Here is a 17,640-nt window from a genome sequence, read left to right on the forward strand (position 1 = left end):
AGGAAAGCTTGTTTCTCTTGGAATGAATAATAGCTGTGTAGTTATTAATTCATAAGAATATTTAACAATTAGTTTGGCACATTATAACAGCATAAAAGCTGGGGCATTTTACACTACGATGCTCTCGACAAACTAAATGGAAATGAGGAGATATATATATATATATATATATATATATATATATATATATATTTTTTTTTTTAATAGAATAAAAGTTTAAGATTGCTTAATGTGCACTAAATGGGAAAGCATATATATTTGTTGTGCAATAAAATGTTGATTCTGATTATAGTATCAATATATTAAAGAGTTAATTTATAAGGTAATAAAGTCACATGCTACACGGTGAAATCTGAGCAGACATGGGGTAACCTGGGACAGTGTAAGCCAATAAAAAGATCGATTTGAAAGATGTCTTGAGATAACGTTCTTCATTCATAAGTGGACAGCTCTGCCGTCCAATGAGGGGCAGGCACTTCCCCTCACCGTGCAAACGCTGAGCTCGTATTTCCTCTCCGCCGACGGTCCCAGCAGCGGTGCGATGCTCACTCTCCAACCTTAAGCTTCATTTCTTCCCCCTTCTCTTCCCCCCAAAGCACCCTTAAAGCGGGGACACCTCGTGTCTTTTATACCTTTCTTCATTTTTCTTTTTCTCGAACAAGCAGCTCCAGGTTTTTGGACATGCCTAACATCGTGCTTTTTAGCGGGAGCTCCCACCACGACCTGTCCCAGAAAGTGGCGGATCGGCTGGGACTGGAGCTGGGGAAAGTGATAACGAAGAAATTCAGCAACCAGGAGACATGGTGAGTATATTTGGGATTTGCAGACTATGCTAGTTATCTTGACATTAACGCGTAACGGGTTTGTCTTCTCTTTTTGCCCTCAGTGCTTTGGCTCGGTGTCCCCATGTGGGAGGGTTAGCTTCTGGCTAACAATAGTTTACTATTCACGTCTACACGTGACTAGCTAACCACATGTAAACATAGCAGGTTAGCTTGCTAAAGTTGGGGCGTCCTTTATCGGACACCTGCGCTATCCTTATCATTGAGGACTTGTTTTATTACTTAAAATGCTCTGTTCACCTGTCTTGCGTGCGTTCAAAACAACAGGTGTAAACCAGCGTCACGTAACACTTAATGCCGTATTTTGTATCTGCGTCGCAAACTCCACAACGAGCTCGTGTCTTATCAAACTCGGCTTTGTAGCCATTTAAAGGGATTTTCTGTTAGCTAGGAAAACGCTACTTTTGAGAAGGGAACAGGCTGTTACTGCTGTTAAATAATTTAAGTTAAATTGTGGTTATTACGGTATAACTGATTCAAGCCTCGCTCGTCGTTGTCTCGGTTAAAGTGCGCTGGTGTGCGGGGGTCAACTACGTCCGATAATGGATGCTGGTTTACCCCGCTGTCATTTTAACACACTCTTGAGTTAGCTTGCTAACTTCATAGACCGAAATATAGCTAAAGGCATCTGAAGGCATTAGCATACATTTAAAAAGTCCACAGCAGCCACAGAGATACGTTACATGTTAAATAAGAGCACAGCTTGTTTCTGCTGCCTCTGTGTATGAGGGAAGATGGTTAACTGTCCACTGGTTGTGTCACATGCGCTTAATTTGAGCTTATATCCACAATACCGAGCTCACCATTAGTTTATCCAGTGCCCACACGCATGCGTCGACCCTTGTTTAATAACTTTCAGCTTTCCACGGGGCTTTTATTACTTTTACTGCTTGTGGACTTGAATGTGTGCAGCCTGTCTGAACTCTCCTGCGGGATGATGACCTTTTGGTTTCATGTTTGCATGCTTGTGCTGACCCCGAGCTCTCAGCCCCCAGCAGCTTCAAATTCAGCACATATGGAGCTGCTGGGCTTCTTTTGGATGGAGTAACACGAGAAATGTAGTGTCTTGATTTTTTTTTTTTGGGGGGGGGCTGCAGTGACCATTTCATTGCTGGGGGGGTTACTCAGAGAGGATTTCCTTGTGTGATGCACTCGACTGCATCTGTTGTTTGGTCATCTGCAGTCTCTCTTAAAGGTGTCTGGATCCTTTTTCCATTCACAGCTTTTAAAAAACAAAAATCCAGGGAAACTCTTGATTATCTGCGGCGTGTTTGCTCTCCTGGGAACGCAGCTGTTTGTGCGACACAAAACAAAGATTATTTTCTCATCCTCTCACAATAAAGGGAGGCGATGGCAGCTCTTCTCAAATCTTCCGACTAAGACTTCACTTTGTGACAAAAACAAGAGCGTAAATCCCTGGGAATAAAACGGCATGGAGACTTTTTATTTGTGCTCTTTTTCCCTTGATGATCAGGCTGGGGAAAATACTCTGTTACTCAGCTCAAGCTGATGGAGTTGAAAGACCCAGACATGGAGGATAAAGGGAGAATTTGAGGCTATTAGTGGACTAACTTTGCAGACTTGGAGCGATATACAGTATCAGTGTTTGCACAGCCTCTGCTGATGTAATTAAGTTCTATTAACTGTTTGTCTAATCGTGATTCTCCCTCTGCATAGCTGTGCGTGCAGTGATCACATGACTGAGGTTGACGGGACTTGGTCATCTCCCACAGAGGAATGTCACACACACACACACACACACACACACACACACACACACACACACACACACACGCAGTGTCAGCTTCACATGTTCAACCAGAGCAGAGGGACTCAGCCCAGACTTGGCCTTTAACACTAAAACCTGCAGTGTCCCACAGTGCAGTTTGTGTGAGTGTCAATATAAAGGTAAATGTATTGTTGGGGATTTTCTGAGCATCACAGAATCCTGTAGTTTTAATATCAGATTTATAATATAAAGTGGTCGAGTGCTTTTTTGTTGTTGTTGTTGTTTTGACTGATCCATCCTTGAGTTTTTCTTTTACCTGGATTTAAGCAACAAGACACCAAAGTTATGTTTCTGTCTTTGTGCTCAGTTTATGTCTCTGGTAATTTTGCATCTTTGGCCTTTTGGAGATTTTTGGGCTTGTTTTGAGGCTATATTCTGTCTCGAGTCTTTTAAAGTCTCTTTGTGGCTTTTTAGTGTTGTTTAGTTTCTCTTTGTGGTCTTGTGCCTCTGACTTGTATCTCTTTGGAAGTGTTTTTACGCTGTGGGTTTTCTTTATGCGTTTTTTCCTTTTTGCGTCATTTTGAGTCTGTTTTTGGTGACTTTGAATCTTTTTGACTGTTTTGCTTTGAGTCTCTTTGGTAACTCTGAGGATACGTTCTGCGTCTTTAGAAACTCTAAAGCTTGTTTCTCATCTCTCTTTTTTTGTGGTCATTTAAAGTCTTTGTGGCTTTTGTTGTGTCTCTGTGGTCTTGTACCACATTGGTTGAATTGTCTGTTTACGTGTGGTTTTGGTCGTTTTGTCAAATGTCTCATTGTCTCTTCAGTCTTGTGGGTTTCTTTGGTCGTTTTACTCAAAGATCACAGGGTCGTGTGTCTGTGTGGATGTAAAATATATTCTTTTGCCTGCATTTTTGTTATACAGTGTGGAAATTGGGGAAAGTGTGCGTGGTGAAGACGTGTACATCATTCAGAGCGGCTGTGGGGAAATTAACGACAACCTAATGGAACTGCTAATCATGATAAACGCCTGCAAGATCGCCTCGTCATCCCGTGTCACTGCTGTCATCCCCTGCTTCCCCTACGCCCGACAGGACAAGAAGGACAAGGTAAACGCCTCACCACTCTGAAACCCTAACACCAGAAAGAGTTCAGAACCAAAAGTACAAACGTCACCTCTGCTTGTTCCTGCGAGCCACATATATATTTATATGACCTTAATCCTGTAAACTGGCATTTAGTCACAGGCTGCAGTGCAGCTGTGAGCTTATACAAACATAAATGGTCCTGTGGGCACCGGCTCGAGTGGAGGCTGCTGGGTAATAAGTGAAAATCTGTCTTTGTAGGAGACGTTAAAATGCAGATTTCAAAATCTCAAGAACGAGACCAAACAGGTCCTCGGAGAACGTTTCTGCTTCCCCTCTGGCAGGTTGACGCATTAACTTAATCGCACTGACGTTTTAATAAGAAATCCCTCAAGGTCAGCAGCGGCGTCGGTTTGCAGGCAGAAACCGGCTCAAGCTGCTGATCTTGTAAATCATTATCTTGTGTTGCCACAGTTGTTGGTGTGATGAGTGTGGAGAATCACGTCTGCACGAAGCAGCGAGATGGACGCGGTTTTCAACTAATTAGCACCTGCAGAGGTTCTGATCCAGCGAATTAGCGTCCTGTCTGACTCCTCCTTGCTTTCCACCTTCACTCTGCCTGCGTGTGCGCCGAGCTCCACTTATCTAATAAAGTCTCATCGTAGCACGTGAGGGTCAAAGCTCTGTGAACACTTTCTTACCTCATCCTCGTTTACACCAGATAAAGATTCTACTTTAAAAACGTGCCGATTTCAGGCTTCCTGCCAGATTCTGTTCATTTGGAAACGCTATACAAACTTAACCCGGTTCACATTTCACAACACAAACAGCCAAGCTGTCGCTGGGATTTGTAGTACATATATTGTCCAATATAGTGCATGTGTTGGTGGCTGTCAGGTTACTGTTCTTAAAGAAGGGCAACAGGAGAAGAGGCTGATGGTGTCAGATTACACAAGAACTGGACTGAAAATCAGTGGCAGCAGTGATGGGGGGGATCAGTCACATACTACTGACAGATATGACAAGACAGCCGGCCTTGAGTTCAGGCTGTGTTGAAATACAAAGGTAAATATTGACTTTCAAGCTCATTAGAATTGTGCAAACTCAGTTTTTGTCCTATATGTTGTATTTCTGTTCTGTTTGCACGAGCGACAACAAATCTGCGAGCTGTGACTTTTGCACTACAGGATATAATAGCCATATTTACCACATTCATTCTGAACAACAAGCTCATTTTGTGCTAGATTATTATTATTATTATTATTATTATTATTTTAAGTTAAATTTGATCAAGGCTGAAAAAGCTGGATCCCTGAGGCCGCCCACCTCCACGATACATAAGTGGAAGGAAATAGATGGATGGAGAAAACAGGTCTAACTTCCTACAGAGCTGTAATGTGTTTCAGGTGAATAATGAACGTCCTCCTGACAGCTCAAATCTTTTTATCTCACGTACTTCAGACTCCACTCACAGCTGCTCACTTTATCCTGGTGCAGTGAGCATCTAGCCATCATGAATATCCAAGCGCCACATTTAGTCTAATCACCGGCCTAAGCGCCGCTCCACCGTCATGAACACGTATTCGAGTGTTCTGTCAACAAGCCCTGACGCGTCTCTCGAGTAGACGCAGCAGCTAAACAGCACAGGCCCCGAGCGGCAGCCAGACCTACATTGCTGGGGTGACCCCCAAAGCAAGGACTCTGACAAGGACGGAGCCGTCTACGTGTGCCTTCAGCAGCTGACAATCACAACACACAAACTTTGAACTTTGTAGCAAAACAAGGGAGGGGTTTTATTTAGGTTGCTGGAGCTTTTATAGCTTTAGTTTCATTTTTGTAAATAAAATGTGTGAAAATGAAAGCCGGCTGATTAACATCAGCACAAATGTTCAAAGGTGCTGCGAGTCAACATAAAATGATTATACAAACAGTATGGTCACCATATAGGAGGGGGAAAGTCCTTTCGGCGTATTTACCCGTGCATACTTGCCTCCAACGACTGTCTCAATGCTTCCTCAGAGCCGAGCACCCATATCAGCCAAACTGGTGGCTAACATGTTGTCGGTGGCTGGTGCGGACCACATCATCACCATGGACCTCCACGCATCACAGATCCAGGTTGGTGCACCAGTGTTTCCACCTCTTACTGCCAAACTTGACGTACAGACTGAGAAATCGCCACATAAAGACCATCAAATCTGCCTGTTAGCACCTCTAAGTCTCACACACGGCTGCACAGGTGCTTGTAGATGGACCTAATACTGCTGCTAGCTTCATACGAAGCTGCCAGTTTCACAGCAACAGTTTCTTAGAGTGATTTGAAGGTGAATGTATGCTTGGATCCAGTTCTATTTGTGCTACACGTGTTGTGTTTGCATGCATAAAGAGCTAATTGTCGTTTTACTCTGGTCCGGTTTTTAAGGGCTTCTTCGACATTGCTGTGGACAACCTGTACGCCGAGCCCGCCGTCCTGCAGTGGATCAAAGAACACATTCCTGAGTGGAAGAACTGTATCATCGTGTCTCCAGATGCAGGAGGAGCCAAACGGTAAGCCGCAGCGACACGAGATAGCGGGGTTAAGGAGCACCACGTATCTCTGCATGATGTGAAATGCTAATAAGCTGCAGACGGACTGTATGCAGTGAACTGTGACCACTGTTTTTATTTATTTGTGCCGTCTTCAAATTCAAACTTCATGTCCCATCATGCCTGTGTCTCCTAAGCGTCTTTGAGAGGTTTCTGGATCATGACTGGAGTCCAGCTTTGGGTGCGCAAGAACGTGACGTGCAAGGCTGTGCCATATCTGACTGTACGCAATTGTATCATTATATTGCGTTATCAGCGATATAGCAATGCGTTGCGTGTCCTTTCCCTCGAGCTGTGGATGAAAGTTACTGATGTGATGGTAAAGGAGGGCTTTAAGCAACTCCTTAAAGCACTCGACCCAACACGAAGATCCCAGGTAGAAAAATGTTTTCAGTTTCAATTCTAGTGTGAGACTGTCTCGTGCAGGCTCATTTTATGCTATGTCACTGCAGTTGTGTTACTGTGCTGCAGCTGCTGGCACCTCGCAGCAGTAGATTTACTCTTTAAATTAAACAGCGTGTCGTCAGTGGCAGCGGCTCATTGGAAAAGTCGTGTTTGCTCTAATAAATGCTGCCGTCTGCGAGCTGCAGTCGCCGATACAACACGGTTCAGTGTTTCTTTTTTCTGTGTGAGTGTTGTGATGTCATTTTGGGGCTGTGTTGCTCGCCCTCAGCAACGACGTGTCTGTAAAGCCTCAGTGCTGATGGTGACTGAGCAAAAACCACATCATGAGCTTGAAGGAATGACCCACAGAGCTGAGGCAGGAGTGTGTTGAGCACACGTTATGGGATCACTGCAAAAGAATGATGCCTCATGGAAGGTTCCTGAAGGGGAGTAAGGGCCGCTGGCCAAACAGCGACGCTGGGGGAGTAAAGGCCATAAAAGCTGGACTGGAGCTCCTCCTTAGTAAAAAGCTTCTTTTCCACCAGCAGCTGCTTGACTTGGCTCATCTCTGTTTTTAGGGTTTCCCATTATTAGGTGGTAGCATTTAAGACGTGACGTCAGCAGACTGCAGGCCACCGATTGGACGAGGAAAATTATTCCACACTAACCAACGACAAGGTGCAGATGTTTACCATCTGTTTAGCAGCAGGTGTACCATCACCTCGATGTGCCCCATTGTTGTGTTTGTGTCACATAAAATGACATCACAGGACATCCCGGCCACGTTGCTATAACAACTCCACCCACATTGAAGTGGTACTAATGGAAAACAACTGAAATAGTCGGTTGGGTCTATGCTGGTGGAAAAGAGGCAATAAAAAACAGACAAAAGGCTCTTATGTGTCACATTATATTTTATCACCTGCCCAGTGTCATCTGATTGGTGCATGACTGGTAAAGCATGATGGAGGTAGCATCGTGCTGCGGTGGCTAAGACAAAACTCTGAGGCATGTGACTCCGACAGTGTTGGGGAGTAACGGAATACATGTACCGCCGTTACGTATTTAAAATACAAAATATGAGTAACTGTATTCCGTTACAGTTACCGTTTAAAAAGGTGGTATTCAGAATACAGTTACTTTGTTGAAATAAATGGATTACACTGCGGTACTTTCCTGTTTCATTTTGTCGCGGGTCAGGACTGTTTGGGTTTTGTTTGACAGCTACGTTCTGTTGTTCCAGGCGGCAGCGTTACGGTTGCCATGGTTACAGGGCTACGCTCTCTCTCTCTCTGCGACTGTGTGTTTCCTGGGTGAGAGAGCGCCTTTTCGTTGTTGTTGTTGTGCTAAGCTAACAGGCAGAATGCTACAAGCATAGCTCTAAAGAATGTAGCATCATGGGCAGTGTAGTCCGTGCTGCAGGGAGAATGGACTGCCATACACGTTATGTGTCTGTGAGCGCGAGGAGGGAGAGAGAAAAAGGGGAGTGGAAAGGTACGAGTTGTCATCGAGCAGAAACGGGAGCTGGAAGCATGTAAATATAATAATAACCACTGCAGCCAAGAAGAGTGCCTGACGAGCCCAGTTGTAAGTAAGCTATTAAGACTCGACTGTACACCGTGTTCGTGTTTTCCTCCGAAAACAATAAGTTCCGTTGGAGCAGTCTTTCAACGCCTCTCTCTGTCTCTCGCAAGAAAAGTTGACCCACACAACAAAGTAAAGCTATTTTTCGGCTACCAGCCGACAGGGACCCCGCCGTATTAGTCAGAGGTCCCTTTACTACAGTTCGGAGTCGCGGACCTTCAGTAATAGTAATAAATCACACAGCAATAGTACATTCACGTTGTTGTAAAAAGCATGATAATATATTAAGTAATCCAAAGTATTCAGAATACGTTACTGTCATTGAGTAACGTAACAGAATACGTTACAGAATACATTTTGGGGCATGTATTCGGTAATCTGTAATGGAATACATTTTAAAAGTAACCTTCCCAACACTGGACTCCGACCACATCAAAGGTCCTGAAAGTGGCCGTGCACCTGGTCATATCAAGAATACACAGACTGCACTGACCCCCCCCCCCCAAAATCTGTTTGGCCATTCGTTTGTATTGAGTGTAGAAAATATACTTCAATGTTTAGTGTAGGGGGAAAGTGATGTGCTGATTCAAGCTTTAGCTCCGAGTCTTTTCACAGTGACATTAGGAGAGATCAGCAGAACCTCGGTGATTATCATCTGCTTAGTTTGCCAACTGCTTGCCATTTTGGAAGTTATTTGATGTCATCCTGTAGAGAAACGAGGGCGCACTGCGGGGATTTCAGTCACAGCTTTGTAGTCGACTTGTTTGAGAAGCAATTAAGGGTTGAGTCTGTGCATGTCCCTCTTCTTTCCTGTCCCCCGCTCAGCGTGACGTCCATCGCGGACCGTCTGAATGTGGACTTCGCTCTCATCCACAAAGAGAGGAAGAAGGCCAACGAGGTGGACCGCATGGTGCTGGTCGGTGACGTCAAGGACCGCGTGGCCATCCTGGTGGACGACATGGCCGACACCTGCGGGACCATCTGCCACGCTGCCGACAAGTCGGTGTCACTTAGATGGTTTTGTCTTTGGCTCGTTTTATGTATAAATGTAGTGACTTTTTTTGGTAATTGTTCCACTTTTAGGCTAATCGATGCTGGAGCTGTGAAGGTCTACGCCATCCTCACGCACGGCATATTCTCAGGGCCGGCCATATCTCGCATCAACAGCGCCCCGTTCGAGGCTGTGGTGGTGACCAACACCATCCCGCAGGAGGAGAAGATGAAGGCCTGCCCGAAAATACAGGTATACACAACAGCTGCCGTCTTTAGATGAGATGGTGCACAGAACTCAACCGACTGATGTTCGGTTGGTTGGGATCGTCACTGGCTACAGCAGTGCAGCAGCTTATTCTACCAGTTTACCACTTTGGCAGTGATAAAGGTGTCCAGACCTGCAGCGGTGGATAGTGTGGATCCTGTTTGGATTTCCAGGAACTACATTTGGCTAATTAGGTGTAAAACTGCAGCTGAAGGTCCTCAAACTCCCTCATGTAGTTCTGCTGTGGTTACAAATGCTCAGCTTTTGAGTAGAACCACAGTGTAAGATCATAATACAACAGTGACATCCAGTGGTATGACCTGTTCAGCTTTACAGGCCTGGTTCTTAGCTGACAGCTGCTGAGGTAAACACTTGGCATCAGGTTGAGCTTTTGTTTGTCTGCAGTTTCTGTCCTTCAGGGAAATGTTGCTGTTGTAAGTCGGTTTTCTTTAATTCTGTTAGAAACTTCCAGATTCCTGAGAATTCAAACACCAAAATGTAGCTTTACAAAAATGGATGTTAAGTTGGTTTTAATTTTTCTTTCTTTCTTTCCTATGACCATTCTACATATTTTCATCATCTCTTTCTTACTGTCTTTCTCCTCCACTGCTCTCTCCAAGCCTCCTCTGACCTGCAAAGGTCTGCAAATGCTCAACAACTCCCCTCAGCATCGCTGTCATCAGTGACTCATCGACTCGTATCAGGCTCCTTTCAGGAAACTTTCCAGCCTCCTCCAGAGTAAATTGTTGTGAGTGCTTCACACCCAGCATGTTGGGGTAAACGGTGATCTGTCAGCCTGTGCTCACTAGACGAACACTGGCCAGAGCATTGTTAAAATGTGTTCAACAAAAGGGTTTTATACACAAACAGTTGTAGAAACAGGGTGGCCAGCCACGGCTGCCGCGCAACAAAAAGAAGAAGAAGAAGAGCAAGGCTGGAGGAGGCTTGCAGCAGATGTGATTTGTGCTACTTTCTATCTCACATTACAAACTCGTTATTTCCTGCAGGTCATCGACATCTCCATGATCCTGGCGGAGGCCATCAGGAGAACCCACAACGGCGAGTCGGTGTCCTACCTCTTCAGCCACGTACCCTTGTAGAGAACAGGAGCTCGTCAGGCCACGGGGCCAACGCTTTCGGGCACACCTCCTCCAGTTAAGGCTGAAAACAAAAGAGGCCTGATGGCTTTCAGCCAAAAGCCCATGTGACTGTTTAAAGGTCACGCCCACATTGCCCTTTACATCTCACCCAGCAGACAGAGAAATATCACTTCCTCCTCCGAAGACCAACTTTGTATTTATGAGCTTTTTTTAGTTTTTTGTGCCCCCCCCTCTCAGTTTCAGTATTGCTAACCTTGAGCCCAGCACTCATTGGCCTCCACTTTAACCAAAGGGTCCCTTATGTAACACCGTGTATTATTTGTACCTCACTTTAAATTAAGCTTTCCACTGTGTCGTGGGTCAGCGGTGTTTATGGCCCTTTATGCTTCACAAAGTAATAAAACATGAAAATGTATCCGCGTCCCTGCTGTCACTGAAGTGTTTGCTTTTTCAGAGCTGCTGAAAGTTTTCTAGTTGTAGCCGAACTCTAACACTTTGATTCTGGTAGTTCAAGCTTAGCGCCGTATTCCTGAGCGTAGTTCAGAAGCTGCATGGCGAGCGTAACTGTACCGACGTGACCACGGGCACAGTCGAGTCAGAGCTCGAACACTTTGTTTTAGTTCCTCGTTTCTTTGCCTGGTTCAGCTGCACGATGTTAGGGCAGCCTTCCTTCCTGAGAATCGCACTAAAAGGAGATTTAACGACGAATACGAGAATCCAAGAGGTCACGATGAGAAATGGAGCATCGAGCTTTGTTCTAGTGTCGATTTCAGCCGTAATTTGTTTTTGTTTTAAAGGTGAATCAGCTGTAATGGGTCACATTTGCCTGCAGGTTGATTGAAAATGTGATTTCTTCTCTTTTTATATATACATATATAAATATCTGTGTAACGCTTTGACAATAAAGCTTTTGACATTGGCTTACCGACGCTCTCCTCATCATCTCTGCGCTCCTGTTTAGTGGCACTAAAGAAACACATGAGCAGCAACATTGTAAAAGTGGTAAGATGGGGGGGTTAAAGTGTTCTCAACTGACAAGTTTGGGTGGAATATACTCACCTGACACTTTGTTAGGTACACCTTAGTAGTTGGTTGGACCCCCTTTTTTGCTTTCAGAGCTGCTTTAACTGTCCTGTAAGGTGCTGGAAACAAAGATTTAGATTCATATTCACATGACAGCATCACACAGTTGCTGTAGATTTGTTGGCTGCACACCCTCCTGTTCCAGTTTAGCGAGCTGAGACTGGTGGTGACTGTGGAGGCCGTTTGAGTCCAGTGAACTCCAGTTTGAGGGTTATTGTGCATAATCCTGCTGGAAGAAACCGTGAAAAGATGAATGGGCGTGGTCAGCAAACGCACTCGGGCAGGTCGTTCAGTTTAAACGATGCTCGAGGGGCTCAAAGTGTGCCAAGGAAATATCCCCCACACGTTACACCACCAGGAGAGGGAGCTGTTCTGATTCTACCTTCTGAATATTACAGCAGAGATCAAGACTCATCAGACCAGACGACGTTTTCTAGTCTTCTAATATCCAGCTTAGGTGGACCTGTTTGAACTGTAGCTTTAGATTGCTGTTGTTAGGAGTGACTCGCAGTGTGGCCTCCTGCTGCTGCAGCCCATCTGTATCAAGGTTCAAAGCATTTTACACTCAGACGCTCTTCTGCTCAGCTGTGAAATTATGTGAGTCATTGTTGCCTTCCTGTCATCTCAAAGCAGCCTGGCCTTTCTCCTCTCACCTCTGGCATCAACGAGACGTTTTCTCCCAGAGAACTGCTGCTCACTGGAGATTCTCTCTTTCACTCTGTTCTGGTGGCTGTGTGGGAAACTCTCAGTAGATCAGCAGTTTGTGAAACACTCAGACCAGCACACACTTAAATCACCTCCCTTCCCCATTCTGATTGTCAGTTTGACCTTCAGCAGGTCTTGATGTGTCTACATAAATAAATGAGGTGAGTTGCTGCCATGTGATTGGCTGATTACATATTTGAGTTGAAGAACAATTGAACAGTACTTGTAAACTTGCACAAATACACAGTTCATGTAAAGCACAGAACCTCTTACTTAGATAAAAATAAATAATCTGTCTTATCTTTATCTCAGAGGCCCTTTGACTTGTTTCTGATGTCTAAAAGGAGGTCACACCTTTAACTGTTTTAACTGACCCTGTTTACAGCCCGACTATGTGAATGCACGCAGAAAAGCTGAATTGTTGCTAGGTGATTGAAGAAAGTTTAAAGGCTGCATTTTTGGCAAATGCACTTACATACATTGTTCTTAACACAGTTTTTACTGCAGTCTGCCTAAACAGAGCTTTCAGTATCAGAGCTCTTGCCAGTGAGGTGGGAGGAAAAGAAGACCACAGAGAAGAACCATGGATGTATTGAAGGAGGTCGTAATGAGAGCTGGTGTGACAGGATAGGTCTGATGACCCTTCAGAGAGGCCTGACTTCAAAGAGAGACCTGAACTTATGTATCGGTGCATTACTGTGTCTATATTTTCCTAATCAAAGCCTCTGAATATGCCTTCTGTGGAGGGAATGGATTTCTGCAGTTTAGTCAGTCTCGATAAAGACGTCCTGGGAGTCTCTGGGGAGGTCAAAGGTCACAATTTAGTATAGAACTCCCTAACGTATGGTTGGATTTCCCACTTAAAGGCAGATCCTTTGGAGAAACTCACCTTGAATCCAATCTAATCTACAAATGAATCACAGTGGAAATGCTGCAAAAAGAGGGAGACGCACAGCTCAAATGAAGCTGCCACCAGGTGGAGCCCAGCACGCATGGAAGTGCAGTCAGTGGCACGTGGAAGTCATATCAGGAAGGACGCAGTTTTTTAACAATTTTCCACAGGTCAGGCCTTCAGAGAGCGATTTCCAGATCAAACTGAGCGAACGCAAAAGAGCCACTCAGTCAGACGCGTGCTGATGTTGCACTCAGTGCAGTGGCATCATGTTATGAAACTAGAGGAGTGGAGTGTACCATTCAGCTCAGTGGGGATTTCACAGTAAAAACAGACACAAAAAGCAGAAATCCACATCTTTCCATTCCTTTCGTCTGTCACGTAATAATAATAATAATACTAAGAGCTTACTACAAGAGGTGGTGGTGGTGGTGTGTGTGAGTGTGGATGGAGCATTCAGAGCTTTCCTCCAGCAGGGGGCAACGGAGGACGGTCTGGGGGAGCGGTGATGTCAGATGTCATTAGCATATTTCTGAGTATATCTAACGCTTGCGCAAAGACGCGCCACTACTGCTGCAACAGCGCGCCGAGCACAACCTTTCCAGACATCAGCCGACACATCGGTGAGTAAACAGCTGCTCGGCATCTCATGCTGCTTTTCTGTTTTTGTGATCAGCCTCTTTGTGCTTCACCGTGTGCAGCTGGGAGAGCTGAGACTGTCGGAGTCGATGCGGGTAAATGCGCAGTGGAGTGGATGTTGTGCCAAAAGTGATGCCACAGCAAAGAAAGAAAAAGGAGACAGAAGATGATTAGATTTTTTCCTCTTTTCTTTCTGTCCTTGAGTTAAGAGGGTTGCAGGTTTTCTAAGCTCCCATCAGAGTGTAAATGTGACAGCAGGGTGGGCGTGTGTGCAGCGTCTTTGTCTCAAGCATATCAGCCCATTTCCTTTGTTGCTGTGCGTGTGTGTGTGTGTGTGTGTGTGTGTGTGTGTGTGTGTGAGAGAGAGTGAGAGAGAGAGAGAGAGTCAGAGAGGGAGCCCTGCACCCACCTGGTTCCCTTCATAAAACCACGCATTTAGATATTTTCCCTCGTGGGTTTGTTCGAGCAAATGTTTAGGGTGGAGGTTTTTAAAAAAAAAAATAAATAAAAAAATAAATTTTTTTTTAACGAGCTGGGTGAAGCAGCTGAACGCCAATCAGGGCGGTGGTTCCTTGAAGATTGCGCACCAAAGGGAGAAGTACGTAACAAGTGAATTTTGCGGATGTTGTGCGCAGTTTCCATGCTAGTGGACGCTCATAAATCCATATTTTCTAACATTTAGAATATTACAGTTTTTATTCACTCAGCGTCATATTTTAAATAATGCGCACAAGTTGGCTCCCCCTCCCCCCCCCCCCTTTTTCTTTTTTCTCTCCCTCATATTTCTCCTCGCTGTGCCCAGCATGGGAACTCCTATTGTTATGTAAATGCGCGCTGAACGCCTTGGACGGGCTTCATTGTCTTCCCCCCTCCCTGTGTGCAACATCCCGGGTTGTGTGTGCGCACTTTTTGTGTGCGTGTGTTGGGTAACGGGATGGATGGCAGGCAGTCAAATCAGGCAGGGCTGAGCCGCAGGCGAACAAAAGAAGGCGGACTCACCGGCGGCACATTCGAGGGAAAAAGTAGTCTGCGGTTGCGCAGTCAACTTCATCTCGAGCCGTCGATTTCTGATGGCTGAGATTTTTAGGCAACGCCCTTCTACTGATTAAAAATGTCAGCTCGGTCCACATGCTCGGTGCTTTCTGCCCTTTCCAGAAATCAAATAAAAGCCACTGACATGTCAGATTTGATGTGCCGTGTATATTTAGTCTTTTGTTTTTTGTTGCACAACTTTGCGTGGTGAATAATATTAATCATCTCCCTGCTTGTTCCATCTTTTCTCAGACTAACTGCAACAATGAGCGACAAGCCCGACCTTGCAGAGGTGGAGAAGTTCGACAAGTCCAAGCTGAAGAAGACAGAGACGCAGGAGAAGAATCCCCTGCCTACAAAAGAAAGTTGGTGTCCTCGTTTCTTCTGGATTCCTCTTTTTTGCACGATTCTTTTCGTATCATTCCTTACCCCTCCTTTCCTCTCTCTCCTTCACAGCCATCGAACAGGAGAAGCAGGCGACGTCGTGAAGCCCCCACCTCCCGTCATGCACTGTACACCCCTCACCCCTCCTCCTGCATTGCCTTGTTTTCAGTCACTTCTTTTTAGCTGTATAACTCTGTAACCGAAATTATGAAACGATAACCAAGCTGCACAGCCTGTGGATGGATGATGCCTTCGCCAGAGCGCCCACCCCGACCCCCACCCCTTTACTACTGTCACCTTTAACCACCGTCATGCTCGTCCTTCCGCCAGGGAAGAGATGAGGAAGATTTCTCTGAGGCAGAGAGGGAAGGGAGGGGACTGCAGAAGATGGTCCGTGAATGTGCACGTCTCTCCTTTTAACACCGCCTTGACCACCAAGATCGACGTGCAGTGTCAAGAGAGCGAGAGGCCTGAGGGATGGGGCGTGGCCTGCGTCCCAGGAAGCTCATCACCGTCTCACCAAAACCCACCAACCACCACCCAACTTTCTGTGTGGCTGCTTTTGCGCCAAAGCTGAGGCGTCAAGCTTTTTTAGGTTTTGTTTTTGTTGTTTTTCTAATTTTCGGAAATGCACAACTTCGTCTGTACGCTGGCCAAAATGTACCCCCCCCCCCACAACCTGGAAAAAGAAACTGATACTGTTGTTTCAGTGTTTTCTTTTTTTCTTTTGTATGTACACAAGGATTTAAGAAAGTGTAACGGATGCCATCTAGATTCTGGGAGATGCGGTGAAAATGTAACGTGCTTTGGCCCTTTTTCGTTTGTTGTGTGGAGTGATTCAGGATGGCTTTTGTCGTCTCTGAATTGTTTCAAATGAGAGAAAAGGAAAAAATGATTCTGCCAATCGATTCCATGTGTTTGCTTTGAACCGTAGAGCGAAATTCTTTTGGAGTTTTGTATATTCCCAGCAGTCATGTTACTCTGCCACAAACCATTACCAGAAATGGAAAGAAAAAAAAGCAGTGAAATGTTGTAATAAAAAAATTTGTTACTAAAGAGGTGTGCTGCGAGAGTTTATCTGCACATTTAAATGTCCCAGTCCCCCACCCCCACCCTGCATGCTCTATCACAATCCTCACACTTGAAGGTAGTTAGCAGGAATTTAAATTGGCTCCAGCTTACAGTTCAAGTCTTAGTCTAACCTACTTTCCACACTACCTCACTCTTACCTTCCTATAGGCTTAACGGATGAGGCACCATTGAAAGGCTTAAATGTGTTCCACGGCCGGGATTTACCAGCACAGGAGATGAGGTTTTTTTTAAATGTTGTGTATGTGTCGAGGTGGCGGAAGGGAAATGAAAGTTGTTAAACCACCTGTCATGAATCTTTCCTCTAGAGGAAGCTGTGAACACCACCGTCAGCTCGAATTACACTTTAAAAGCCTGAGCTGTGGAGCAAACAATCTCAAGTTCAGGAAGTAGAGTAGACCAGCTGAGGAACTGATTGTGTAGGGCACTCTAACAGCTACAGGTCTGATTTGATGCAGCATGAACGTGCTATACTGAATGACAGGGGAGAATAAGGGTGTACCTATAACAAGTTAGCTATTAGCTGGGTCGGTGCACTGGTGAGCGGTGGCTTATTGGGACAGGATGGCCGTGACCCAGCAGGAGATTTGCTCAGTCCTTCACCCTAAACTGCATTAATCCTAATTTAGCCACCGCCTACACAGCCTTACTGTTATTACCATGACTTCTGTAAGACTTCCCGTCAGCAGCATGCATGCAGAGAACCTGCTGCATTTGTAAAGGTGGACATAATTCACGAGAGACCTTTTATTCAGGCTCTGGAGGAGCAGAGCCCTCATTGGCTTGCTTAGCACGGGCATAGCGATGAATGCCTGAACTATCAGCTAATGAATTCTGCAAGTAAGTCAGATGAGTCTTTGCTGCAGGACTGACTCTGTGTATTTCCCCGGGGTGGGGGCTCGCAATCACTAAAGACAAATGCAAAGAGGAGACATCGTCAGAGTTTGCCTCTTCTCAGGCCGAAGACGGGCTTGATCTCGGGCCATATAACAGTCCGAAGATCTTACGTGCTAGTGTAAGTGGATTAGTGTTAAGTCAGAGGCTGTTAATAAGGTATTAATCTGCATTGAGGAGGAGGGGTAGTGGCTATGGCAGGGAGAGCGGGCCCGGTCTTCACTCGGATGGGATTACAGCCGCCTGCGGTTCAACAGCATGCTGTGCGCCTCCGCTCGGGCCTGCATCAGGACCCCCAGAGAAAGTGACGGAGAATCGGGGTGGAGTCGCTGTTGTCTAGGGATGAAGGGGAAAGGG

The 17,640-nt window shown here is 45.5% G+C and overlaps 2 protein-coding genes across 2 annotated transcripts; both read left to right on the forward strand.

Moving 5' to 3' along the window:
* Positions 1 to 477: 477 nt before the first annotated feature.
* On the forward strand, positions 478 to 11,493 carry LOC308394563 (ribose-phosphate pyrophosphokinase 2-like). Its single transcript, XM_080878937.1, has 7 exons — positions 478 to 803; positions 3,494 to 3,677; positions 5,673 to 5,771; positions 6,076 to 6,200; positions 9,033 to 9,206; positions 9,291 to 9,450; positions 10,473 to 11,493. The coding sequence occupies exons 1-7, from the start codon at positions 682 to 684 to the stop codon at positions 10,563 to 10,565; spliced, it is 957 nt and encodes a 318-aa protein (XP_080735063.1). The 5' UTR covers positions 478 to 681; the 3' UTR covers positions 10,566 to 11,493.
* A 2,217-nt stretch (positions 11,494 to 13,710) lies between these two features.
* LOC308394564 (thymosin beta-12) lies at positions 13,711 to 15,583 on the forward strand. Its single transcript, XM_080878938.1, has 3 exons — positions 13,711 to 13,868; positions 15,169 to 15,281; positions 15,373 to 15,583. The coding sequence occupies exons 2-3, from the start codon at positions 15,182 to 15,184 to the stop codon at positions 15,402 to 15,404; spliced, it is 132 nt and encodes a 43-aa protein (XP_080735064.1). The 5' UTR covers positions 13,711 to 13,868; positions 15,169 to 15,181; the 3' UTR covers positions 15,405 to 15,583.
* The last annotated feature ends 2,057 nt before the right edge of the window (positions 15,584 to 17,640 follow it).

The sequence above is a fragment of the Rhamphochromis sp. 'chilingali' genome (assembly GCF_963969265.1).
Source record: "Rhamphochromis sp. 'chilingali' genome assembly, chromosome: 3".
In the NCBI taxonomy this organism is placed as follows: Eukaryota; Metazoa; Chordata; class Actinopteri; order Cichliformes; family Cichlidae; genus Rhamphochromis; species Rhamphochromis sp. 'chilingali'.